This window comes from Spea bombifrons, chromosome 4 (assembly GCF_027358695.1).
Source record: "Spea bombifrons isolate aSpeBom1 chromosome 4, aSpeBom1.2.pri, whole genome shotgun sequence".
NCBI classification, from domain to species: Eukaryota; Metazoa; Chordata; class Amphibia; order Anura; family Pelobatidae; genus Spea; species Spea bombifrons.
In genome coordinates this window covers 108,605,113-108,630,826 of record NC_071090.1, presented here as the reverse complement: position 1 = coordinate 108,630,826, position 25,714 = coordinate 108,605,113, and the positions used below count along the sequence as shown (strand labels likewise).

General features: G+C 45.4%; 4 protein-coding genes across 4 annotated transcripts in view; 1 reads left to right on the top strand and 3 right to left on the bottom strand.

The window, feature by feature from the left end:
• The window catches only part of TM4SF5 (transmembrane 4 L six family member 5), a 94,799-nt gene that overhangs the window by 22,266 nt on the left and 46,819 nt on the right, over positions 1-25,714 (top strand). The window lies entirely within an intron of this gene.
• On the bottom strand, positions 9,608-12,474 carry LOC128492508 (vitelline membrane outer layer protein 1-like). The gene is made up of 3 exons (XM_053465085.1): positions 12,295-12,474; positions 10,733-10,845; positions 9,608-10,347 (listed from the first exon to the last, which is right to left on the bottom strand). The coding sequence occupies exons 1-3, from the start codon at positions 12,457-12,459 to the stop codon at positions 10,038-10,040; spliced, it is 588 nt and encodes a 195-aa protein (XP_053321060.1). The 5' UTR covers positions 12,460-12,474; the 3' UTR covers positions 9,608-10,037.
• LOC128491603 (vitelline membrane outer layer protein 1-like) lies at positions 14,623-16,427 on the bottom strand. The gene is made up of 3 exons (XM_053463922.1): positions 16,263-16,427; positions 15,758-15,870; positions 14,623-14,997 (listed from the first exon to the last, which is right to left on the bottom strand). The coding sequence occupies exons 1-3, from the start codon at positions 16,425-16,427 to the stop codon at positions 14,703-14,705; spliced, it is 573 nt and encodes a 190-aa protein (XP_053319897.1). The 3' UTR covers positions 14,623-14,702.
• LOC128491602 (vitelline membrane outer layer protein 1-like) lies at positions 21,663-25,032 on the bottom strand. Its single transcript, XM_053463920.1, has 3 exons — positions 24,868-25,032; positions 22,060-22,172; positions 21,663-21,957 (listed from the first exon to the last, which is right to left on the bottom strand). The coding sequence occupies exons 1-3, from the start codon at positions 25,030-25,032 to the stop codon at positions 21,663-21,665; spliced, it is 573 nt and encodes a 190-aa protein (XP_053319895.1).

The window sequence follows — 25,714 nt, the reverse complement described above, 5'->3', positions numbered from 1 at the left end:
CGGCAAATCCTTCTGCCAGGCCTGTTAACCCTTCCCGTGCCGGGCCTTCGCGCAGGCAGCGGCAGAGACCTTCTTCCGCTCCCAGGAGGGAGTCTTCCCGCCAGCTTTCGCCTCCAGGAGCCCCTGCCGAGATTCCTGATGTCTCCTGCTCTCCACCGGTCCTGCATACAGCTCCCAGTTCCGCTCTGCGTTCCAGTCAAGTAGCGGGTGAGTGCTCAGGCATACAGGCCTGGGGCATAGGGTCTCAGACGGGTGACGGTTATGGTGGTCCTCAGAATTCAGGTGACATTGTAGCTGTCCTTAAGGCGGTTGTTGAGCGTCTGACCAGTCAGCCTGCGCCCCAGGCTTCTGGGATTGCGGGTGCACGGCCGGACTTTATGTCTGCCCAGACGGCCCCAGCTGTTTTGCCTCCGGTGCCCATTCCCGCCGCAAGCTCTTGTGATATGGCTCCCCTGGGTATACATGTCTCCACTGAGATTCGGGAGAAAATTTGGAAAGGGGATTTTATTGATGTTCTGTCTTTAGTGCAGCCTGATAAGGAGTCTGTGGATAGGCCTAGGAGGACTGAGGGTCCGGAGTCAGATAAGTCACGTCAGCTCCCCCGTACCTTTGGTAACTGGTTGCAGGGATTTGCCACTTTTGCAGGGATTTTATGTGAACGTTTTCCTGAGCGTGGTCCATCTTTATTTGCGTATTTAGATCTGATTTGGGGTGCTTATAAAGTTTACGGGGGTCAGTGCTGGTTCAAATATGACCAACAATTTAGGCAGAAAATGTCAGTGAGGCCAGGTCTCACGTTTAATATGCAGGATGGTAACTTGTGGTTGTTGTTGATGACCCCGTCTCGCCCGCTGCCCTTTCACGGGGCAGCCGCTGCCCCTAGCGGAGCAGCGGCAGGTTTTAAAAAAGGGATCTGTTGGCTCTATAATGACAGCCACTGCCGCTGGTACAGCTCCTGCCGTTTCAAGCATGAATGCTTGCACTGTGGTGGAGCCCATCCGGCCCTTCGCTGCTTTAAAAAAGGTAGGACAGGTCCCAAGCAGGGCGCCAGAGATGACCCTGCCCGAGGGGAGGACGCCGGTGAGCGTGGTAAAGATGCGCCCGTGGCTCGCGCAGTACAACAATAGGCATGATGCATTGTTGCTGGAGGATAGTTTTTCTAGGGGGTTTTGGATACCTTTTGTTCCTTCTTCTGAGTTGTTGTTTGCCGATAATTTACGTTCTGTTTTGTTAAATGAGGATTTGGTGGCACAAAAGTTGCAAGCTGAGGTGTCCGCCGGTAGGATTGCAGGCCCCTTTTCTCACCCCCCCTTTTCAAATCTCCGAGTGTCCCCGCTGGGCCTGGTTCCTAAAAAGGAGCCAGGAAAATACAGGTTAATTCACCATCTTTCGTTCCCAGCGGGGGCTTCGGTTAATGATGGTATCGATGAAGAGGAGAGTAGGGTTCGGTATGCATCATTTGATGGGGCATTGGAGCTGGTTCGGGCTGCGGGGCGATCTTGTTTACTGGCTAAATCCGACATTGAGTCTGCATTCCGTTTGCTGCCCATCCACCCGGACTGCTTCCACTTGCTAGGCATGTTCTTCCGTGGAGATTATTACTATGACATGTGTCTGCCCATGGGCTGCTCCATCTCCTGTTATTATTTCGAAGTTTTTTCCTCATTTCTTGAATGGGTTGTGTCTCGCAGGTGCGGTCAGGGTGGTGCTTTGCACTATTTAGATGATTTCCTGTTTGTGGGTCCCGCCGCTACTGATGTCTGCAGCCGTCTTCTTGGCACGTTTATGGAGGTTACTCAGGAGTTTGGTGTGCCTGTGGCCAGGGATAAGACCGAAGGCCCTCGCACTGTTCTGTCTTTTTTGGGCGTAGAGATAGATACCGATTCTATGGTCTTTCGTTTGCCACAAGCTAAACTACACACTCTCTCCCGTTTGTTAGACCGCTTTTTGGGGGCTGTCAAGATGAAGCTTAAACAGGTCCAGTCACTGTTGGGTCACCTGGTGTTTGCTTGTAGAGTGATGCCCATGGGTCGAGCCTTTTGTAGGCGATTGTCGCTGGCTACTGTTGGTATTAAGCATTCATCTCATTTTGTCAGAATCACTCGCCGGATTAAGGAGGACTTGCAGGTGTGGTCGACCTTTTTAGCCCAATACAATGGCCAGACGTGTTGGCAACAGCCTGAGTGTTCCAACTCAGACTTGGAGCTGTTCACCGACGCTTCCAGCGAAATTGGTTTTGGGGCCTACTTTAGGGGACAGTGGTGCGCTGAGGTTTGGCCGCCCGAATGGTCAGATTCGGCACTCAGGCGGAATATGACTTTTCTGGAGCTGTTCCCTATTATCGTGGCTGTTGAACTTTGGGGCTTGGAGCTTGCCAACCGGCGGGTTCTTTTCCGTTCTGACAACATGAGCGTGGTACATGTCATCAATCGTTCAACGTCCAGTTCACCTCCGGTTTTAGCTCTACTTCGTCACTTGGTCCTTCGTTGTCTCCAGTTTAATATATGGATTAAGGCAAAGCATGTTCCAGGTACTTCTAATGTTATTGCTGACTCCTTGTCCCGGTTTCAGTTTCAGAGGTTCCGGTCGGCTGCTCCAGAGGCGTCTCATTGTGGTCTTCCTTTTCCCCGGCAATTATGGAACCTCGCTTCCGGAATATAGTTTCCCTTCTTCAGGATTCCCTGTCGGTTCAGTCTCGTCGGTCTTACGGTCGGGTGTGGAATAGGTGGCTTCGCCTGGCCCTGTCAGAGCGTGGCTTTCTGGATGATGACGGTAGGAGGTGGGCAGTCCTGGTATATCTGTCCGAGCTCAGATCATCTGGGGTCTCCGGGTCCACGGTGGAGCGTGATCTGTCCGCTCTATCCTTTTTGTTTCAGCTCATGGGCTGGCGTGATGTTGCCAGCGAGTTCTTTATACGGAAGGTGGCTAAGGGCTGGAGGAGGGATAAGCTCCCTGATACTCGTCGTCCTGTATCTTTTGCATTGCTTCAGGCTCTCCTTGGGCACACTCCGTCTCTGTGCACTTCTCCCTATGAGTCCCTTCTATTCCAGGTAGCCTTTTCCCTTGCCTTTTTTGGTGCCTTCAGAGTGGGTGAGCTTGTGTCGTTCAGTAAGTCACGTCCTGGTGGCTTGTTTGTTGAGGATGTGTCTTTGGCCCTTAATTCAGTGTCTGTTTTGGTTAGACGATCTAAAACGGATCAGCGGGGCCTTGGTGTTCCTGTGCGTTTGTTTTCTACGGGCGGTTCTTTCTGTCCGGTTCTCCTCTTGTCCAGGTTCCTGAAGGTTCGGCCGTCACTTCCCGGCCCGTTGTTAGTACATCAGAATGGCTTACCTTTGACTCGCTATCAATTTTCTACTGTTTTCCGTAGGTGTGTTGCTTGCGCTGGTTTCGACCCTAAGCAATTTGCCCCTCATTCCTTTCGCATTGGGGCTGCAACCGAGGCTCACCGTGCTGGCCTGCCTCCTGCGCGCATCAAGAGTATTGGTAGATGGGGGTCTAATCGCTTTCGTCAGTATGTTCGTCCTCAGTTTCTTATTATGTAATTTTCGTTCTTGTTTGCTCCTGCAGGTCGTTCGCCTACCTTTGCCTGGATCATTGGTCATTCTTATGTCCATTGGGCTTCTCGTCGGGCTGAATCTCGTGTTTATGGCAGGAATCTCGGTTTTCCATCGGATCAGGTCCGTATTCGTTGGCGCGGCTTGCGGGGCCTTAGGTGGGAACAGTTATATCCTGAGTGCTGCTCTTTGAGCAGGTTTGTTCCCTCCTCTATCATTCTATTAGTTCATGCTGGGGGTAATGACCTTGGTAGGACTCGCACCATTGACCTTATTCATTCGGTTAAATTGGATTTAGCGAAATGCTGTGCTTTGTTTAAGGAAGTTACCTTGGTTTGGTCTGAGGTCATCCCTCGTCCGGCTTGGAAGTCCTTCGCCAATCCGAAGGCTGTTGAACGTAGCCGTCGTAAATTTAACTTAGCTATCTCGAAGTTTGTCTCTAGTATTGGCGGTGTCGTTGTCCGTCACAAGGAGTTGGAGGGTGATAATAGCGACGTCATGCGTCAGGATGGAGTTCATTTAACTTCTATAGGTTTGGACATTTTCAATTCGGGGTTACAAGACGGTATTGATAGGGCGCTGTCTGTGGGTGGGGGGGCGCAGTCCCGGCCCTGATGTGTTCCGGGTCTGCGGTGGCGGTGTTGTTCCCCCCCTGGCCAGCGCTTATGACTTTGTTATCTGGAATTTGCCCTACGGGCTTGGGGAGGCGTGTCCTGAAGACGGCTGATGGCATCGGATGGACTAGGACTCTTGGTGCAAGTGGTACAATAACCGCCTATCGGGCCCAAAAGGTTCGGTAGCTGGCGGGTCGTTTAAGTATGTAATTATGTCGTTTTTGGTTTATGTTCTGCTGGTCGATAAAGGGGGGGAATGTAATAAAGCTGTGGCCTATGCCCTACCCACAACAAATGTGTCTTGTTTCTTATTTCGGGTATGGGTGGGTATTTTCTTTGGGCTATAGGCCTAAGCAGTCAAGGGGAATGGGTTGAAGGGGTTAATAATGCAATTTTGATCTAAGTTAGATTTTGTTTTTTGTTTACATGACGCAGGGGTTGTGTGGCCGGTGGTTTTATGTTTCCACCACCTTGGTGAAGAGCGGACAATATGAGTGGGCATTAGTCGTTCTTTTTCTGGGACGGGGGAAAACCCTCATTTAAAAACCCAAGTGGGGTTTGACCTTGTATTCCTGTCCATTACCCCAAAGCAACCTTCGCGGTTAACCAATTATTTGGTGGAATTTGCTTATTTGCTTATATAAATATATTTATGTCATATTACTTGAACCAGAATAAACATAAGTAACCGAATGGAATAGAATAGAACTCAGAAAAGAATAGACGGCAGTAAAACAACAACGTGGCAAGGGATAGATGAGGACAAGGCAGAAAGGCAACATCCATCTACCAGCCGTCTTCCACAAGGTGAGGACGAACATATGAACGGAAATTAGTCGATTTCCAGCCCCCGATACGACCCACGATTGAATTCGACAAACCCCCATCTGGCAGCCTCGGCAGCGGCCCCAATGCAAAACGAATGAGTGCCATAGTCCGAAGGGGAGAGGCCAAGATGCGACAAGAACCTCTTAGAAACTGCGACAAACTGATAACGGGCACACCAGCAGGCCTCACAGCCAGAAGTACCTTGAAAGCATTCACAGGGCACACCGGGGAGCCAGGAACGGACAGCAACGACACCCTCAAACCTTTTCCCCTGTTTATCCATCTTCGAACGCCGGATAACAATATCCACAGAATCATTCGAACATCCCACATCCGGCAGCATAAGCCCACCACAACGGTCCCTAGTAGGGCTAACCAATTAGCCGATGCGGAAAGCCCCCCAAAAATGGCCAAATAAACACCAGAGAAAACAACGACACTTTAACGGAGGACTTGCAAATATACAGCGATACTCCCACCATCCTGGATAAAAGAGCAAATGAGACTGGGCGACGCAATCAACCTGACAGAAACCCTTGCGATAGCCGCGCAGGGCCTGTCTAACCAGAAATTCCTTAGTGAGATCAGGCTGCCCCGCAAACTTAAAAAAGGACGCCAAAGCTGACATTCTCCGGTTCAGTGCTGGGACCGAACCCCTCTCTGCAAACATTTGCCCAATGAACCTACCCTCAGGGGATACGGGGTTACCCGTAGGTTAAAGGGCCGTGCAAGCGACCAATAGGCTCACTCGCACGGCCCCTCATCACTAGTTGCTATGCAGGAAAAGAAAAGAAAAGAAAAGAAAAGAAAAGAAAAGAAAAGAAAAGAAAAGAAAAGAAAAGAAAAGAAAAGAAAAGAAAAGAAAAGAAAAGAAAAAACCTGGGATCCTGCTGCAACAGTTAAAAGTCCGTGCCAGCGACCAACAAAGTCGCTGATACGGACATTTAACTTAACATAATAACTTATTATAACTCCGGACACAATGCTGCCCTCTATTGGTTATACATTGAGTAGCTTAATAAGTTATTATGCTACTCAATGTAAAACCAACAGAGGACAGCATTCTGTCCGAAGATATATTAGCCATATGTGGCAGCGTGCTCATTTTCATTTATTAATTATTTAAATAAAATATATCCCCATGATCCGCTGGTCTCCCCGCTGCAACAGTTAAATGTCCGCTCTCGCAGACTAATTCTGTCGAACTTGCAAACTCTTTTTTTCTATTTATTTAGTTTTTTTTTTTGTATTAAACCATTACACGAAAGGATCATGGGAATATATTTTATTTGAATAAATGCAAATGAGCACACTACCATATATGGCTAATATATCTTCGGACAGAATGCTGCCCTCTGTTGGTTAGATACAATAAGTAGCATCATAACTGTGGATTTCAAGCATATGGAACAATGCTACTCAATGTATAACCAACAGAGGGCAGCATTCTGCCCGAACATATATTAGCCATATGTGGCAGTGTGCTCATTTGCATTTATTCAAATAAAATATATTCCCATGATCCTTTCGTCTAACAGTTTAATACAAACCCCCTCAAAAAAAATTAAATAGAAAAAAAGAGTTTGCAAGTTCGACAGAATTAATGTGCGCGAATGCGGACATTTAACCGTTGCAGTGGGGAGACCAGCGGATCATGGGAATATATTATATTTAAATAATTAATAAATGCAAATGAGCACACTGCCACATATGGCTAATATATCTTCGGACAGAATGCTATTGGTTTTACATTGAGTAGCATAATATTCTGCCCCGAGAATATATTAGCTATATATGGTAGTGAGCTCATTGGTCGCCAGCAGGAGGCCCCCTGCTGGCGACCAATAGAGTTGCTCATACGGACATTTAAACTTTTGGCGCCAGAGCTGCTGCGGTACGCATTAACCCCGTATTAACCCCTTAACCGGAAAAACTAAGAAAAAATGAACACGAAGAATGTCCACAAATATTTGCCCGAAGAGAAGACAGGAACGGGCGAATATTCGCGGAATACAAAGATTTTTTTTTTGCCGAAGACGAGCACGAAGACGAAGAGCCCCCTGTTGCCCAAGTTAGAAAATACCCCTAAATGTGACAATTTAGGCATCCTGATTTTGGAAATACCTCAGTCATACAGAATTTCCATATATTCCTAGCAGATATAGAGCGCATATCATAAAGTGTACATTACCGTTTCAATAAATAGTGAACTTTTAATATGCTGGGTTTGCAATTCTAATTTCGAACAAAGAAATAAAAAAATATCCACAAAATTATACATTTTTGTAAACTCTTTTCACCAGGAACACTTTTTATGCTGCCAAATTTGGCCGTTGGAACAATTTTCTGCGCTTTTTAACCCAACGCTTCTGTGTTACTTAGGATTTTTGGCACAGAGCATGTGTTACATTAGAAACCTAGTGAGAAACCTCACGATTACGGAAATGCTCCACCTGCGAATCTTTTTGTTCAGTTCCCTGGTAATTACATGGAACACGTTGGCACATGCTGGTATATTTGATAAGGTTGTTTTGCTGGGCCTACGCTATCTATGAAGCAGCTTAGCAATTCGCCAGGAGAACTTGTTTCCATAAAACTATATATTTTTGAAGAGCAGACAACCCAGAGTATTTCACCAGGAGGATTTGGAAAAAAAAAATTTGCAGTCGTTGAATGCGATATTTGAAGGTATAGTCATATAGGCATACCTGGGAACTTCTGATTTCCGGCTACCTGGAGACTTCCCTTGCAGGACGCGGCCAGGACTTCCCACTGACGACAGCGGGCGGTCCCGTAACATCGGTGGGAGTTCCCACTGACATCAGTGGGGGCGCCTGCTGATGCCGGGGGCGTTCCCACTGACGGCAGTCAAATGGGCTCCTGGGACCCTCTAATGTATCTTACCAATAGAGGGCAGCATTCTGCCCGAAGATTTATCAGCCATATATGGTAGTGTGCTCATTTGCATGTATTCAAATAAAATGTTTTCCCATGATCCTTTCGTCTAACAGTTTAATACAAAAAAACCCCAAAATAAATAGAAAAAAAGAGTTTGCAAGTTTGACAGAATTAATGTCCGCGAGTGCGGACATTTAACTGTTGCAGCGGGGAGACCAGCGGTGTCCCCGCTGTGTCAGTTAAATGTCCGTATCAGCGACTTTGTTGGTCGCTGGTACGGACATTTAACTGTTGCAGCAGGGTCCCCGGTTGTTTTATTTATATATTTCTGCAACCAGCGGTAAGGGGCCGTGCAAGTGAGCTTATTGGTCGCTTGCATGGCCCTTTAACCTATGGATTTCTGCTCCTGTTATCTAATGCAGCATTGCAGGGGTTAATGGGAGTGGAAATAGTGGTTCGTTGTCAGGAGTTAAAAAAAAGCAATTGGTTGATGCCAGAGAAGGTCCCTGCAGCACTGTCCTGTAACCCCCGACGGCGAACCTGCGGATTTCCGCTTATTCAACTCCTGTGATGCCGTGAAGATAAGGTAGGCTAGATGGGGAAGGGACCGGGGAGATTAGTAGACGAAGACGATCACAAAGAAGATTAGGAAGTGTGTGTCTTGTTCTACGTTTTACCGCCGCTCTCTTCTCTTCTTCGTGTCTTCGGAACTCTTCGTGTTCGTTTTCATGTTCGCCCGAAGACGAATGCACAAGTCTAGTTACTGGTAACTGTAAGATCCGCTTAGAACAGGACAGTGAGGGTCTAGGATTTCCAGTATGAATATACAGTACAACCAGACAGATATCCTGATGTGCTCGCAAATACTTGTCTTCTTGGGGACTATCAATATTATAGGACATAAGTCTCAAACTATAGAAATATTACCAAACTCCTAAAAGACAAAGCCCTTACCTATAATGCTGCCTGATCTTTGTAGTGGGAACAAGTGGTTACTCAGCTTAAGAAAGCATGACTGAGGTAGCATCAATGCGTCGCCCTCTTTTTCCCCCAAATGAATACATAAACACAAAGTAAATAATATAATGTTTTATTATAAGTCAAGTATGGAAAACTGATGTTGGATGAGCCGCCCGGCTTGCAATCCCTGTTCCAGTTCATCTCAAAGGTTGAGGTCAGGGCTCTGCTCGGCCATTCAAGTTCATCTTGAGTCCTCATAAAATCAAACTTGGCTATTAGGGATTCTAAAGCTATACTATTGATATTGAAAGAAAATTGAATGGGAATAACTTATAGAAGAGGAGAGAATGGACACCTTGTCTGGTGCCATTATCAATATCAAATCCTCAAATATCGAATCCTTACCTTGTTTTAATATTTGTATAATATTAGCTCTTAAAAGTTCTTTAAGTAAACTTTCCTTTAAATCTTTCTCTCATTAACTTGAAAAACAGGTTACCAAAGCAATCAAGGGCGGTGCTTTCCCAGTTTTTCGTTTATCTATTGCATCTATAATGCACCTGTAGACAGTGGCAGAAGCGTCACTTGGCCAGAGAAAGGTAACTGTGGTTTATAATGTTCAAAATATTTAATATGTAAAAGGATGTTCTATGGATCTTTCCAAACCTTGCCACAGACCCTGTTGTCCTGAAACGGACACTTTGCCTATCCCTGACCCATTGACAATGACATGTTTAAAAGGACTGTCCCGTGCAAATGCTAAAAGATTTTATTTGAAACATTTGTTATAAAACAAATATAGATTTACAAAAGGATTAACTTCCTCCAGGAGAGGTAAGACATAGTAAGATGAGCTTAGTAACTAATACTCGTCAGAGAAGGAGACAGTAAAGGTCAGAGAGGCAGCATTTGAGCCAGGAGAGGGCTGCACCATCGATACCATGGGAATGAAAGCTTTGCAGTTGAAGGATGTGGTCGACAGCAAGACTGAGCCTAGGGCCACGGACACCTGGGTGCAAGAATTTGTTTGGCCACCCCAAGTGGGTGTGGCTATGTTGCTAAACCCATTTTCTATGGCAACCACTCCAACTCTTTGGACCTTTCACCAAGTCATGTGACCCACTTTTTTGCCAATGGCGGTCTTTATATATGATGTAGCATGGTACAATAATTACAATAATTATTAATTGTTTCCATTTACATTGGAGCAGCAGAAGCATTGAATATCGTTGAGGGCCGTGTCATCTCCATCACCTTGTTTACCTTCGACTTTGGTCAAAATACCACATATTCCATGTTGACAAGACTGGCTCCATGGTCCGTATGATCCCCACGGGAGTCCAGTTCCTTCCAGCATCCGATTGTCAGAGCACCTGAACATGATGTTGTTGACGGCAGTGTCATCCCTACGTCCTTGTGGTTCCTCCACTCTCAAGGAGAAAGAGACGAGGTAACTGGACGGACACCAGAAAGTCGAGGTCCAGCCGCCCCACCTAGAGAAGTTATAAAAAAGTATGAGTAAACGAACCGTGAATCCCAGAACCCTTCCTCCAGTGATGGCAGTGACAAGAACCTAGAACCGTATGATTCATTTTTGGGTGGTAGGTGCATATGGGGATGAGAAGGCCCTTTTTAGCACAACATATCATATCATACAATAAGTCTGCTGAAAACTATACATACATATATCCTAACAGGGGCAGCATGCTTCTGGCATGGATGTCAGAGGTTATCAGTGAGGCAGACAAAGTTTTGGACTTTTATTGCTCCTTTTTTACTATGGGACTTCCTCTTTAATGACAAGGAGTTTGGAGTTGGACATGTAGGACTTGCACCCTTTGTAAATGCCTTAGAGGAAAGGTTTAAGAGTCTACTCACGGTCCTACTGTAGATGTAATTGTGCGCTCAGGGCTAGAATTGTAACGCGGGACACAGTGCAGTCGAAACCCATTCACGGCCGTATCATCTCCCCTCCCCTGTTTTTCTTCCGCCTTGAAAAATAAGAAAAAATACAATTTATTATTACTGATTGATTTATATCCCACAACGCTGAGAGTTCAGGTTTTGAAGATTTAGGGCAACGTGTAAGTGAGATAAGCCTGGAAACAGCATTCATGATCGATTGTTAGGGGAGGAATGATGGGTATGAGTGAGACCAGCTAAGATAGAGTCACGGTAATCAAAACGGGAGATAAAAAGGGGAGCATGAGTTGCATCTTGCGTTAGGAAGGGCGGAACACGGACAATATTTTTTTAGGTGTAGACAGACTGGATGTGAGGGATGAATGAGAGTCAAGGAGGACACCAAAGCAGTGAGCATGTGGGGATATTGATGGAAACTTTTGAAGAATATTAGCACTTGATGGAAGAAAGATAAAACCTTCAGTTTTGGAGAGACTGAGTGTGACAGAGCCCTCCATCACTGGGCCCCTGGAGAGGCCTGAGAGCCAGCCTCCTCCCTATGGACTATGGGCCTTGTAGAGACTTCTGTGTGTGGATACAGGGTTTCAGTTTCTGCTGATGTTCCCCATGTTTTAGCACTCAGAGTCTCAAAACTGTAACGTCAGCTGGACATCCTGTGGTAGGAAGAAAGCTGATGGTCTTAGCACCGTTAATTGTATAGGTGTGAAGTATAGCTAAGCTTCAGATAGCCACAGTGCCAACGCAGCTCCGGTGCAGCAACGTCCCCCCTTCTATCTACAACGCTGGTTCTGCCTGGCGCTGAAGGGGTCAATTGTTGGTGTCCCGGCAGGAGGAAGCAACGATTGGCGGGAGTACCCAGTCGGGGTACAGGTCGGTCCCGTCACATTGAGTTTTAGGAATCTTGTAGACATCCTGATAGAAATGAAGGCAAGGTATCAAGTGACACAAGCTGGGAAGGAAGGAGCATCAAGGTGGGGAGGTAGACCTGAGTGTGATCGGCATACAGGTGGAACTAAAGCAAAAGCATGAGATTAGTCAGCCAAGTCAGGTAGAGTAAAATGAGAACAAAAGCGGTCTTAGAACGGAGCCTTGGGGTACATCAACTGAGAGAGGAAGGGGAGAGGAAGCGTTACTAAAAATGGAGAAGCTAAAGATGCGATCAGAAATGATGGATGTGTCACGGAGACCAACATTGTAAAGGGGTTGAAGGAGAAGACGAGTCGAATGGTGATGGCAGAATCCAAATTGAAGAGGGTCATGTAAAGATCTGGGGCCAAGACAGGTCTATAACTCATCAAAATTACGTTTAATACTAATTTCTTAACATTTTACAGTTGGATTGTGCCTTTAACCCATTAAGACAAGACTAAGGACCGGTTACATGTGATTCTTTACAGCAGGAAAAACTGGCAGATCGGTCAGCAGATTCTAGGTTTCCATATGAGATCAGACGGCCAGTATCTGGAAGCCCACTTGTTAAAACTACGTTGTGCATGGTATCCACCTCAATAACCCACCTTGATCGAGAATCCTTTGGCCACGTAGCCCTCTGGGCACCATTCGACTCTGCCCCAGTTACCCCATGGGCTTCCGTTTGTAACGCTGATCACCGATGGATTTGATTGTCCGATCCCCAAAGAGACCAGCGACAACAGAACGAGGAAAGAGACCGTGTGGGCCATCCCGTCAATGAGCTCTGACTTCTGTGAAAAATGTTAAGAATCAGCCACAAAATCCCTTTTTTATAGAAAAACAGACTGACTGCTGCCCACATACGGTAAATCTGAGTATACAGTATTGCTCAAGATTACCGTAGATCACAGATTCTTGTTGTTTTAACTGCAACCTTCGGCTTACGGCTCACAGAACCTGAGCCGCCAGGGTCATTGGGTTTCGCAACACCAATTCATTGCGCAAGACGTTAACCCTTTGTTATTAATATTTCTTTCATACAGTGCCACCGGACTTCCCCAGTGCTGTACAAAGGGTAGACAAAGACAGGACAACGATTAGTATCCAACATAACAAGACAACAAACAGAAACAACAGCCAATAGTAGGAGCCAACCACGTGCACGTTGCCAACAACGTCTGTCAACATTACGTTGATCGTGATAATAAATGATAGAAAACAATAAATAAACAATAAATAAAAGATGTAAGTTAGATGAGCTTAGTAACTAATAATCGGCAGTGAAGGAGACGGTAAAGGTGGAGGAGGCCGGATTTGAGCCAGGAGAGGGCTGCGTCATGGATACCATGGGAATAAAAGCCTTACAGTAGAAGGATGGGGTCAACAGCAGGACTGAGCCTAGGGCCACACCCCCTCCCCCCCCGGTTGCAATCATTTTTTGGTGCCCCAAGTGGGCGTGGCTATGTTGTTAATCCCTCCCTTTAGGAAACATAACACTTCTAACTAAACCCGTTTTCTATGGCAACCACTCCAACTCGTCGGACCCTTCACCAAGTAACACGTGACCCACTTATTTTCATAAGTATCATAATCTGCTAGAATTTAGAAGAAGTAAAATAATGAAGGTGTTTCTTTTTTGCTTGTCTCGTCTTTACACTGATTGTGAAAATGATTACAGTCATGAACTTGAAAACATAAAACATGTAACGGTCTATGAACTAAGCAAATAGCAAGGGACGTGGAATGGAATTGCAAAATAAGTCGGGAAAAACAGCTGAATTGAAGATTTCCCCAACTTGCTTATTTTGTCCTTCATTTTGAAATTTTCCGGTAATTCCGTTCAAACTCCCTCCAATTCTGTGCTTGTAGTTTATTCGTGGACAGCGTCTTTTTTGTTAAATACCATTTGTGACTCTTTTTCACAGTTTTATTTATTAACCCCCTCCTTTACGTCTCCCTGTATCTTCTCATATTAACCCTCTCCTTTACTCGTCCCAATTTACATTTTGTCTCATTTCTTTTTTAATTTTTTTTATTAAGCGTCGTCTTTTCTGCTCCCTTTGTCCTTCTTCATTATCGCCCTTCTTTATGTCTCATCATCTTTTATTAACCTATTCTTTCTCCTTCTTGTCTTAGTTTAACCCCCCCCTATCGCGTCTCATTCATGTTTGATAACTCACCGTTACATCTCTTCCTCGTGTCATATTTCAACCCCCGTCAGATTTGTTGCCCCCTTATCACATGCCTTACCCCGGCTTCCTGTATAATGCTGGGGCTACTCAAACCTGCGCTTTTAAGTGGGCTGGTGAAGGGGGATCCTATGACCTCCCTCACTTGGGCTCTTCAAGGCTGAGGGCCCTAGCGCCTTGCACTGGCTTCACCCCTTATTGTTCCGCTTCTACACTCTATCATCATTGCTTTTGCCAGCGATTGCTGCCACTCTCTGCCTTACTTTGAGGCATAGAAACCCAAAGAAGATAGCTGGGGTGATTTCTCTTTTTTTAGCTGCTTGGTCTCTTTATCTGCCCTGGTTATGTATATTTTTCGACGTATGCACTTTTGGGCCACTTTTTCACGAATGAGATTCTTTGTCACTCACGCTCACACGCTCTCTCTCCCACTCTCCCCCGCTCTCTCTCAATGCCTTCTTACCTTCCCCGACAACCCCTTCCGTGTCTCCAGGGGAACTCTACAAAGTGCATGTGGAAATCATATTCCAAAGTAGGAGAAATGTAAGTATGGCCTCCCCCAGTGGATAATATATTTTTAATATTTTGGGTTATTTATTGCCAGAAACGCGCTTATTTTTGTACTTAATTTGCTTGTGGGGGGGGGCATGAGAAGCTAAGACTTGACATGACACAAGACAGAATAATTTCGAGAGTAAATGTATTTATCCTTATACTCGTACCAGATATGAATAACTGAATATATATATTTATACAGTATAGATACATATTACTTTATGGGCCAGATCGAAATATGCTTTCAAGGTAAATTATGGTTTCTCTTATTAGTTGAAGCAACAAATGAACTGAACGTCGTTGAGGGCCGTGTCATCTCCGCCACCTTGTGGTGCTTCTACCTTGGTGACCATACCACATATTCCTTTTTGGCAGGTCCTGCTCCATGGTCCGTATGATCCCCACGGGAGTCCAGTTTGTTCAATGACACCGTTGTCCGAGCATCTAAACTTGATGTTGTTGACCGCCGTGTCATCCCCGGGGCCCTGTGGCCGCTCGACTTTTAAGGAGAAAACGACGAGGTAACCGGTCCGACACCTGAGAGGTGAAGTCCAGCTGCCCCACCTAGAAAAATGTTAAGAACAATCATTTTAGAGGAAGGTCAGAACGGTAGCAACTATGTCAAGAGTCTTCCAGGCGCCACCACCAATAGAGAGAGAGAAGACATATTTAAAAAATCACCAAGGAAGCAAAACAAGATGGAGATTTGGATGTAATAGTCCGGTTAGAGACTAATGATTTGTCATAGAAGGAGGTCCTCTTTGTTGGAATAAGGAACTGTTTCGAAAAGATGGATTCCATCTTTCTGTCAAAATAACAGATGTTCTCAGTGAGCAGTCCAGAGGTTTTATTGAAAGGCATTTAAACTAAGAGAAGGTGATAGTGGGACGTTACAGGTAAATACTACTTGCCTTGCCTGCAGTTTAGCAAATAAGAACCTTTAAAGATTAATCTGGATCCAAGGTGGAGATGGAGAGGTCCTATTGCAAAACGAGAGGAGCAGGGCCTTAGAGGGTGGTAGAAGTGGAACAGCCTCCCAGCAGAAGTGGTAGAGGCAGTGGGGTAGTTTAAACATGCATGGGATAGGCATACGGCTCCTGAATCTAAGATGAGACCAAAGACTGATTAAGGTTGGAGTCTTTACAGCAGGAGAACCGGGTGGACTAGATGGGGCCCAATGGGCAAATACTGTTTTGGACTTTTACCGTCAACTTGATGTTCCAAAATATAGTGAATTTTTTTCTTTTTAAACACAAAGTATCTGAAGATTTAGAATTTTCAATCTCTGTAAACTTCTTAAGGAAAGGTTTCAGTGTCCACTCACTTTCCTTCTCCAGATGTTATTGTGCTCTCAGGATGACTACTGCTACGAGGGCTGCAAAGAAGTCGAATCCCATTCACGGCTGTATCGTCTCCTCCCCCCTGGCTTTCTTCTGCCTTAAAAACAGACAAATTCATATTATATAATTCATAGAAATAATACTTAACCCTATAGAGCACCAAATATACAGGAGATGACAAAGTGGCCTCAGACGGCCAGCTACGTCTATCTCCAACACAGTGGCACTTAACGTCGTATTCCTGAAGACGTAGAAGAAGCTGGGCAGTTTTAGGACTACACTCAAGACTTCAGTGCCTCATGTTTACTATTAAATGTGACACCAGTCTGTGTCCAATCAACAGAGGTCAGATCCATTGTGCAGGTAGCCAATATGGCTGCTTGCTACCATAGTAACCAATGATGCCATTTGGTCGTAAACATATTTGATTGTCATAACGGACATATAATGCACCCATGAGCATCTGGGAACTCCACCTCATAAGCCTACCTTGATTGAAAATCCTTTGGCCACATGGCCTTCTGGGCACCATTCAATTCTGCCCCAGCTGCCCCACGGGCTACCGTTAGTTATGGAGATCACAGGTGGATCAACCTTTCCGATTCCCGAAGAGATCAGAGAAAGCAGAACCAGTAAAGGCACCGCGTAGGCCATCCCGTCAACACAATATCAACCAAGAGGCCTATTTTATGGAAATGCAATAAACGAGAGGACCTGGAATACGGAGAGATTTTTAGAGGTTATGCTCATAGGTTGTTGCCATCCTAGCGTTTAACATAAATACTTATAATTCCTTAACTGTTCTTTTATATTTTGTGTAAACCGATCAATTGTTATGGATTATTTTACTTTAGGGAGGTAAAGATTTATGACGTACGTAGGGTGACGGAGCTAGTGGCAGCTGATCAATTTCATTTCTTAAAGTTCTCTCTTTCCTGTCTTGCTCTCCTGTCCTTATTCTCTTTGTTGTTTCTCCGTTTTTGCTCCTACCACCTCCTTTATCTCCTTTCTAGCTTTTTTTCTTTTCTCTTTCGTGTTTCTCTCTCCTCTTTTCCCTCCTCTCATCTGTCTGTCTCTGTATCTCTTTTCTCTCTTCTATCTCCTTTCTCCCTTTTATCCGTTTCTATTTAATTCTCTCCATCCATTCTCTTTTTTTTTCTCCTTTTCCTTTCTTTTCTCTCCTCTCTCTTTTTTCTTTCTCCACTCATCTCCTCCTTATTCTCCCTTTATTTCCTCTTTTTCTCTATTTTATCTCCTCTCTCTTTTCTTTTTTCTCTCTCCCCTTGCTTTTCTCCAGTAATTTAACGTTTCTTTATTTTCTTTCTCCCTATCTCTTTATTCTCTCATCTATTTCCCTTCCCTACTTTCTTTTCTCCTTTGTCATCCTATACTTTTTTCCTTTTTCTCTCTCTTTATTCTCCCTCCCTTCTCTCTAATAAACCATACATCTTAGCTGTCACTCGTAAAACCACACACATAACGATGCTTGTTTTAATCTGCAAAACGGTTACATGGGTTTCAGAATTTGGGGTAGTGAAACATCAGAGCTCATAGAATAATGTAAATTCTATCTGCGGCTTGGCGTGGTGGCCAGACCGGTTAGCCACGAGAGAACCAGATTAATAATAAGAAATGCAAGACTCAGGGCTCATCAAATCTAGTTTCGGATAACTAGTCTTTTCTTGCTGTTCCCACAAATCAGAAATTCGATTTTTTTTTTACACCAGATCAGAAGAGGTGAACTCGTTGAGGAGTACGGCAGGTACCCTACTGACCACCCAACTATACCACAACCGGAAAAAAATAGACGGGGGGGGAGTTCAATCTCAGTCTATAAACATATTATTGTATAAATAGTAAAAATAGCAACAATGGATTATAAGGTCTGAATAAAAACAATAGCATCTTTTTAGTTTACTGGGGGGTTTAAGTCCGGTCTAACATCTTGTCTCCTTAGTAGGTCTCACCTTGTAGATCTGCTGTTAGCCGTGTTCTGGGTGATGGCAAACGGCGACAGACGATTTTCCTGGATTCTGGATCGTTGGTGAATATGAATAGCAGCTGCTCTGTCTTATTCCTGAGTGAAGCAGAGGCTCCTTCTATGCATTTATAGCTTGGGCGCAGTCTTACCCTCCTTACAGCTTCCCCCAGGATCTGGTCACGTGTCTCAGCTCTCCGTGCCCAGCTCTCCATTCACCTGTCACCTGTCCAGGTCAGGTGCATGTTTCCACTGACTCTGTGTCCGGGGATCTGTGAGGTCGACTTGCTCTGTTTGTTGGGTAACAAAGACATACAGAAAGACATGTTCCACTGACGAATTATTCAGAGTAATTACTCAAGAGTTAAAATGCTCACAAAATAAAACTAAAATGAAGCTTAACTAATTATGATTTCCATCCGTGAAATAATCCACGCATGCACGCATCCACGCGCACCAAGACACCCAGGGCTGATCAATTCTTAACACCTCTCCCCTCTAGGCGGCATTCACACTTGAGTATTGGGACGCAAGGGTGAGCCTAGGGCTAGTGGTGCCTGGGTGCAGAATTTCTTTGCCGGCCCCCCAGTAAATAAAACATACACCCCATCCCTACTAACTCCAGGCTCTCCCTGACACCATACACGAACACACAGCCTAACACTTTGTGTTGACACATACTCACGCTAACATAATTCACAGACACACACTCTAACACAGCACACTTATACATACACACTCATGTACTTACTCTCGAGCCCTCTTCCTCCCCTCTCACACACATCCTCTCCTTCTCTCTCATCCTCTCCTTCTCTCTCATCCTATCCTTCTCTCTCATCCTCTCCCTCTCACACACACATCCTCTCCTTCTCTCTCATCCTCTCCTTCTCTCTCATCCTATCCTTCTCTCTCATCCTCTCCTTCTCTCTCATCCTCTCCTCCTCTCTCATCCTCTCCCTCTCACACATCCTCTCCTTCTCTCTCATCCTATCCTTCTCTCTCATCCTCTCCTTCTCTCTCATCCTCTCCTTCTCTCTCATCCTCTCCTTCTCTCTCATCCTCTCCTTCTCTCTCATCCTCTCCTTCTCTCTCATCCTCTCCCTCTCACACACATCCTCTCCTTCTCTCTCATCCTCTCCTTCTCTCTCATCCTCTCCTTCTCTCTCATCCTCTCCTTCTCTCTCATCCTCTCCCTCTCACACACATCCTCTCCTTCTCTCTCATCCTATCCTTCTCTCTCATCCTCTCCTTCTCTCTCATCCTCTCCTTCTCTCTCATCCTATCCTTCTCTCTCATCCTCTCCTTCTCTCTCATCCTATCCTTCTCTCTCATCCTCTCCCTCTCACACACATCCTCTCCTTCTCTCTCATCCTCTCCTTCTCTCTCATCCTCTCCTTCTCTCTCATCCTCTCCTTCTCTCTCATCCTCTCCCTCTCACACACATCCTCTCCTTCTCTCTCATCCTCTCCTTCTCTCTCATCCTCTCCTTCTCTCTCATCCTCTCCTTCTCTCTCATCCTCTCCATCTCTCTCATCCTATCCTTCTCTCTCATCCTATCCTTCTCTTTCTCGCTTTAACCTTCTCTTTCTCTCCCTCCCATCCTTTTCCACAAACAACTTCTCCTTCTTCTGTTTTCTCTCGCCCTCTCCTCCTCTCACTCTCATCCTCGTCTCCCTCTCTACAATTTCTCATTAGTTTCTGTTGTCTGTTGACCTTGGGGCTGCCATTGTTGTCGGTTGTGACTTTACCTGCAGAATCATCTTACTCCATAGCCTCTCTATGGCAGTGTTAATAAAGCCCATTCCTCCTAGACTTTCATTAGTCAGAGTGTGCAACTGGGTGATTAATACGGAGCCCTTCTATTGCTTACACCAAGACAGTCTGATAAGGAGTTGGTTTGTTTTTCTAGTGTTGGAGCTGCATGGTGGTGACGATCCCACACAGCCGATATACCTCTTCTAAAAAATAATATTTTATTCAAAGCAAATACATACAACTTTCCAAAAAGTAACGAGGCTTACATCCAATACAGGTGACATAGGCGTGTGGCAGGAGAGCGGAAACAGCATAAAAGACCCCTAACGTTTCGACTAAAGTGTCAAGGCTGATGTCCTAGCTTTTTGGAACGTTTTCTTTATTTGCTTAGAATAAAATATTATTTTTAGTGCATATATATATATATTTGTGCTCTTTGTAAGTGTGTAAGAACACTCATTCTTACACACTTACTCTGATATACGCACATACACTCACTCTAACACACACACGCCAAGATACACACTCACGCCAACACACAATGACTCTGGCACAGACATACACACTCACCCTAAAACTCTTCAACCAACCCACCTCACTCTCACCCTTGCACGCTGTCAGCTGGAAAGCCAATGGGTAGCCTTTAGTTACCTCCCTGGCAGAAGTCGCACGTGTTTAAGACCAGGGGCAGTTAGGAAAATGGATGGATGGGCTTTTAGACCACAAATCCCTAGGCTCGGCCCTGCCTACCCTTCGATAATTTCTAATTTTATATAGGGTATAGATTTTTAGACTGAGGAGATGTCATAGGTGTCACAACCCGGGCAAGGAAGTCAAGGAGAAGCCTCGCCGCACGGGGTTCGCTGCGTAGGACAAGGGACCTGGCGTGATGTCTCTATTTTCTTTTCTCTCTTAGATCAGTTCTTTTATCTCCTTTTTCTGTCATCACTACTCTATCTCGAATTTTTTAGCTTTCTCTCCTTTCTCTTTTGCTCTTCTTTCTCTCCCTATATTCGCCTCTCTGTTTATATCCTTTCATTTCTTTCCCTGCGTTCTTTCTTCTTCTTTTGCTTCTTTTCTCCTGCCTCTTTCATTTTTCTCTTCTCCCTTTTCCCTTGTCATTTAGCATTTCTTTATTGTTTTCTCTCCTCTTTCTCCCCTCTGTTATCTACACATATATATATATATATTGCTTATTTTCCTATGTAAAACACGGTGTTTAATGATATTTTTAATAACCAGTATTCTACAGCTTGGCACAGTGGCCAGAGTGGTGAACCATCAGATAACCAGCCAGAGCAATAATAAGAAATGGAAGATTCCGGACTCACCGAGAATAGTATCTGTATCTGTAGTCTTCTCGTGTCGTTCCCACAATCAGATTTCTCATTTTCATAACAGATCATTAGCGATATTCTAGTTGAGGTCCTCTGACTGGCATGGAAGCGAGAGAAGTGAGGACCGCGCTTTGCCAGGGAGACTAAAATCCCTGCTCCTCCGATTAACCCCCGATGCTGTATACGGTAATGTCAGTAGGTGACCAAAAGCCTGGTTTTATCTCATTTTGTTTTTTTAAAAAAAACTCTCTTTATCTGCACACCCGGAGGCCGCCATTGTTGTCAGTCATGTGATATTTTGTGAAGAGCGATGGGATAGGTAAATACATCTAGCAGAGGTTTTCAGGATGGGTTGGAGCTGTGGAGGGTAAGGACAGGCACTAGGGAGTTGCAAGAATTGAGACGGGTAGGGAGGGTAAGCTAATGCCAGAGACGGAGATGGTCATGAAATAAAGAGAATGGGGTGGTCAACGGTTTCAAAGGCTGTAGGGAGGTCCAGTAGGGTGAATAAAGAGGAGACACCTCTGTGGCCATCAGGCGGTCTTTCCCAAGTTGCCCCATTTGCTCAACCATAGTGTCCCTAATCTCTATTTCCAATACTATCCACCACGTCAGTGCGGTTCAGTTGCAGTAACAAGATTTTAGTTATCAGACAAGACAAATTATTGGGAAAAAAGGACTTGCTTATAATTCTGGAGACCTCATCTCTAGAAGGATACAGAAATTCTGAAGAGAGTTCAAAGGAAGGCGACTAAAATAAGGAGAAGTCATATGATGCAATTTTTTTTAATGCATAAGTACATGTGAAATTTGTTTTTTTTAAGTCGGGCAACAATAGAACTCAACATCGTTGAGGGCCGTGTCATCTCCATCACCTTGTGGTGGTTCTACTTTGGTCCGAATACCACATATTCCTGTTTGGCAAGACCTGCTCCATGGTCCATATGTTCCCCACGGGAGTCCACTTCCTTCCAGTACGTTATTGTTCGAGCACCTAAATTGGATGTTGTTGACCGCAGTGTCATCCCCACTGCCTTGTGGTGCCTCCACTTTTAAGGAGAAAGATCTAAGGTAGCCATCAGGACACCATAAAGAGGAAGACCAGCTGCCCCACCTGGATAAATAATGTAAAAAAAAAAAAGCATAAAATATAACAAGAATCTGAAGATCTAGAATGTTCAGAGTTCCAAAAGCAAAGATTTCAGTGTCCACTCACTTTCCTTCTGCAGACTTAATCGGGACTTCATAAAAAGCACCAGAACGAGGGACGCAGCGAAGTTGAATCCCGTTCACGGCTGTATCGTCTCCCCTACCCTGGATTGGTTCGGCCTTAAAACAATTAAAAACAAGAATGTTTTCTATAGTTAAAAAAAATATATTCTAGGGGGCCAGCTATATAGAAGATGTATAGATGGCAAAGTGGGCTTAGACAGCCTGCAGAAGACAGATTCATGGAGAAAAAAGAAGCATTTCTCCACCTCTCGTTCTCTGTGTGTCTATCTGCATTATTCTAGCCTCTCTGTGCACTTCACCAGGAGGCCATGTGCACGGGGGAACCGGATGAAGAAGAAGACAAGAAGAGCAGCGGATGAAGAGAGAAAACGTTGCTATCATTTACATTAAAGTGCTTATCATAGCTGGAGTGTCCCTTTTATCTCTTCCCCTATTAAAATTAAAGGGGCCCCCTGGACCAGTAAGGAAGGGGGACATGACTGCTGGCCTAGGCCTAATGGCTTGTCAGTGTCCCCTGTCCTTATTGGCTGTTCCTTGCAACTTTGTTGCAGGACCTAGGGGTTATAGGAAGGTGAAGGGGGATCATCTCCCTCTTTGCCTTCCTGGAGCTGCCACAGCACCTCTGATTGTCCCGCCCTCCCACCCCTTGGTTCATCTGTCAGGTCAGGTTGTTTTTCTTGTTTTCTGTCTCTCTGTTTTTATTGTCACAGCGGCGGTGTTGTTCCCCCCCTGGCCAGCGCTTATGAGTTTGTTATCTGGAATTTGCCCTATGGGCTTGGGGAGGCGTGTCCTGAAGACAGCTGATGGCATCGGATGGACTAGGACTCTTGGTGCACGTGGTACAATAACCGCCTATCGGGCCCAAAAGGTTCGGTAGCTGGTGGGTCGTTTAAGTATATAATTATGTCATTTATTGGTTTATGTTCTGCTGGTCAATAAAAGGGGGGGGGTGTAATAAAGCTGTGGCCTATGCCCTACCCACTACAATTGTGTCTCGTTTCTTATTTCGGGTATTGGGTGGGTATTTGCTTTGGGCTATAGGCCTAAGCAGTCAAGGTGTTTCTAAGGTTGCTGCCTAAATGTTACGAAACCAAAAATACAAAAATTGTCCACAGAGACAAACGTATCCCGACCCAAGAGATATTGGTAACATATGATGGACAGAAGATTCAGAGTTTCAGACTCATATTTCTTCTTCTAAATGCCTCACTGAGTTGCAAAAAGTGCCAACAACTGATCACAACGTGCATACTGTGGATATAATGCTGGGGAAGCTGAGGCATCCTCTGTACCCATGAAATCCACTCGTCATAACTACTAGACTTGGGCACTTCCCAGGGGGCTCTTCGTGTTCGTCTTCGGCAAAAAAAAAAACTTCGTATTCCGCGAATATTCGCCTGGTCCTGTCTTCTCTTCGGGCGAATATTCGCGGACATTCTTCGTGTTCGGGTTTTCTTCGTTTTCCCCGGTTAAGGGGTTAAAACGGGGTTAAAGCCGCTCTGGCGCCAGGAGTTTAAATGTCCGTATGAGCAACTCTATTGGTCGTCAGCAGGGGGCTCGTCTGCCATTGGTTGATGGCAGACGAGCCCCCTGCTGGCGACCATATAGGGTCGCTCGTACAGACTGTTATACTCCTGGTGCCGTAATTGTTCGGCAGATCCCTCTGGTCTCCCTGTTCTATCATTTATTAACTGATAGAACAGGGAGACCAGCGGGATCTGCTGGGTAAGTTGCAGCATTGGTGTTTTAAAAGTCTGCATGAGCGACTCTGTTGGTCGCTCGTGCAGACTTTTAAAACCCCAATGCTACAACTTACCCCGCACATCCCACTGGTCTCCCTCCCTGTTCAATTAATTAAATGTCCGTACGAGCGAACAATAAAGTCGCCCGTACGGACATTTTACTATCTGAACAGGGAGGGAGACCAGTGGCATCGGCAGGGTAAGTTGCAGCATTGGGGTTTTAACACCCCAATGCTGCAACTTGCCCTGCCGATGCCACTGGTCTTTAACTAATTGAACAGGGGGGGAGACCGATGCCACTGGTCTCCCTCCCTGTTCAATTAGTTAGTCCGTGCCGGGTTAAATGTCCGTACGAGCGACCAATAAAGTCGCTCGTATGGACATTTAACTAATTGAACAGGGAGGGAGACCAGTGGCATCGGCACTGCCGATGCCACTGGTCTCCCTCCCTGTTCAATTAGTTAGGGGTTAACTTTTTTTTAAAGGGTTAAGGGGCCGTGCAAGTGAGCCTATTGGTCGCTTGCACGGCCCTTTAACCTATGGATTTCCGCTCCCGTTAACCCCTTCGATGCTGCGTTAGATAACGCAGCATCGAAGGGGTTAACGGGAGCGGAAATCCATAGGTTCGCTGTCAGAGGCTACAAAGACCGTGCGAGTGAGCCTATTGGTCACCTGCAGGGTCTTTCTCTGGCATCAACCAATTGGTTGATGCCAGAGGAGGTCCCTGTAGGCGACCAATAGGCTCATTCGCACTGCCCTGTAACCCGTGACGGCGAACCTGCGGATTTCCACTTCCGGGAACTGCCGCGAAGCCGCGAAGACAAGACAAGGTAAGATGAAGGGGGGGAATGGTAGACGAAGACGAAGACAATCACGAAGATCTTCGTGGTGTGTGTCTTCGTCTTCGCCTACGTTTTACTGCCGCCGTCTTCTTTTCGGCGTGTCTTCGGAACGAACACGAAAACGCACTCTTCATGTTCGTTTCCATGTTCGCCCGAAGACGAATGCACAAGTCTACTACAAATAACTACACCATCCAATTAACTTACCTTGATGGAGAATCCTCTGGCCACATGACCAGATGGACACCGGTCAACTCTGCCCCAGCTACCCCATGGGCTTCCGTTAGGAACGCTGATCACCGTTGGGTTTGGTTGCGCAATTCCTAGCGAGAGCAGAGAAAGAAGAACGAGCGCAGAGATTGCGTGGGCCATCCCGTCAACGAGCTCCAACTTCTGTTGAAATGTTAAAACTTTTTTTTTTAGAGCTGCAAGACTTGTATTTATGGAAAAGCAATAAACAAGGCGACCTGGAATACGGAGTGAAGAGAGTTTTTATAGGTTAAACTCATAGATTTGGACACGGTGGCAAAAAAAGCTTTAGTTTCTTGAGCTTTCAGTCTTTTCATAATTTTATTTGCAGCTAAAAGAGGCTCCCTGCCCCAGAGAGTCTCTGTATTACTGCAGAACAAGTGGTAAGTCTTATGGCCAGAGGAGAGCCGACATCTTCTGGCCCTAGGGACAACTAAAGCAAGGCTATCCACTTCTGAAATTTTCACACATCCATGCTACTACAAACATACAATAACACACACTCATGCCAACATATACTACCTCTAAAACACACATGCACATTCATGCTCACACACCTATAAACACATCCGCATTCGTGCTAGCACACATTCACATACTATTAAGACACAGTAAGTTCACTCTGACATCTCGCCTTCTTTAGCGATCAGGTCTCACCTTGTATATCTGCTGTGAGCCGTGTTCTTGGTAATTAGACTTATCCCTGAACGATGCGACAGCCGATTGCCCTGGACCGTTGATGTGATGCCTCTTCCGTCTTATCGAGAGGTTCCTTTCATACATTTATAGCCTGGATACCGGACTC

Bases quoted from the DNA above. Each gene is read 5' to 3' on its own strand.
- LOC128492508 (XM_053465085.1), bottom strand. From the start codon at position 12,459: ATGGCCCACACGGTCTCTTTCCTCGTTCTGTTGTCGCTGGTCTCTTTG. The intron at 10,846-12,294 runs GTGGGTTATTGA...TTATTTTTCAAG, and splicing joins CCAAAGGATTCTCGATCAAG to GCGGAAGAAAAACAGGGGAG. The intron at 10,348-10,732 runs GTGAGTAGACTC...TAACTTCTCTAG, and splicing joins ATTACATCTACAGTAGGACC to GTGGGGCGGCTGGACCTCGA.
- LOC128491603 (XM_053463922.1), bottom strand. From the start codon at position 16,427: ATGGCCTACGCGGTGCCTTTACTGGTTCTGCTTTCTCTGATCTCTTCG. The intron at 15,871-16,262 runs GTAGGCTTATGA...TCTGTTTTTAAG, and splicing joins CCAAAGGATTTTCAATCAAG to GCAGAAGAAAGCCAGGGGGG. The intron at 14,998-15,757 runs GTGAGTGGACAC...ACATTTTTCTAG, and splicing joins ATAACATCTGGAGAAGGAAA to GTGGGGCAGCTGGACTTCAC.
- LOC128491602 (XM_053463920.1), bottom strand. From the start codon at position 25,032: ATGGCCCACGCAATCTCTGCGCTCGTTCTTCTTTCTCTGCTCTCGCTA. The intron at 22,173-24,867 runs GTAAGTTAATTG...AATTGTTTTAAG, and splicing joins CCAGAGGATTCTCCATCAAG to GCCGAACCAATCCAGGGTAG. The intron at 21,958-22,059 runs GTGAGTGGACAC...TTATTTATCCAG, and splicing joins ATTAAGTCTGCAGAAGGAAA to GTGGGGCAGCTGGTCTTCCT.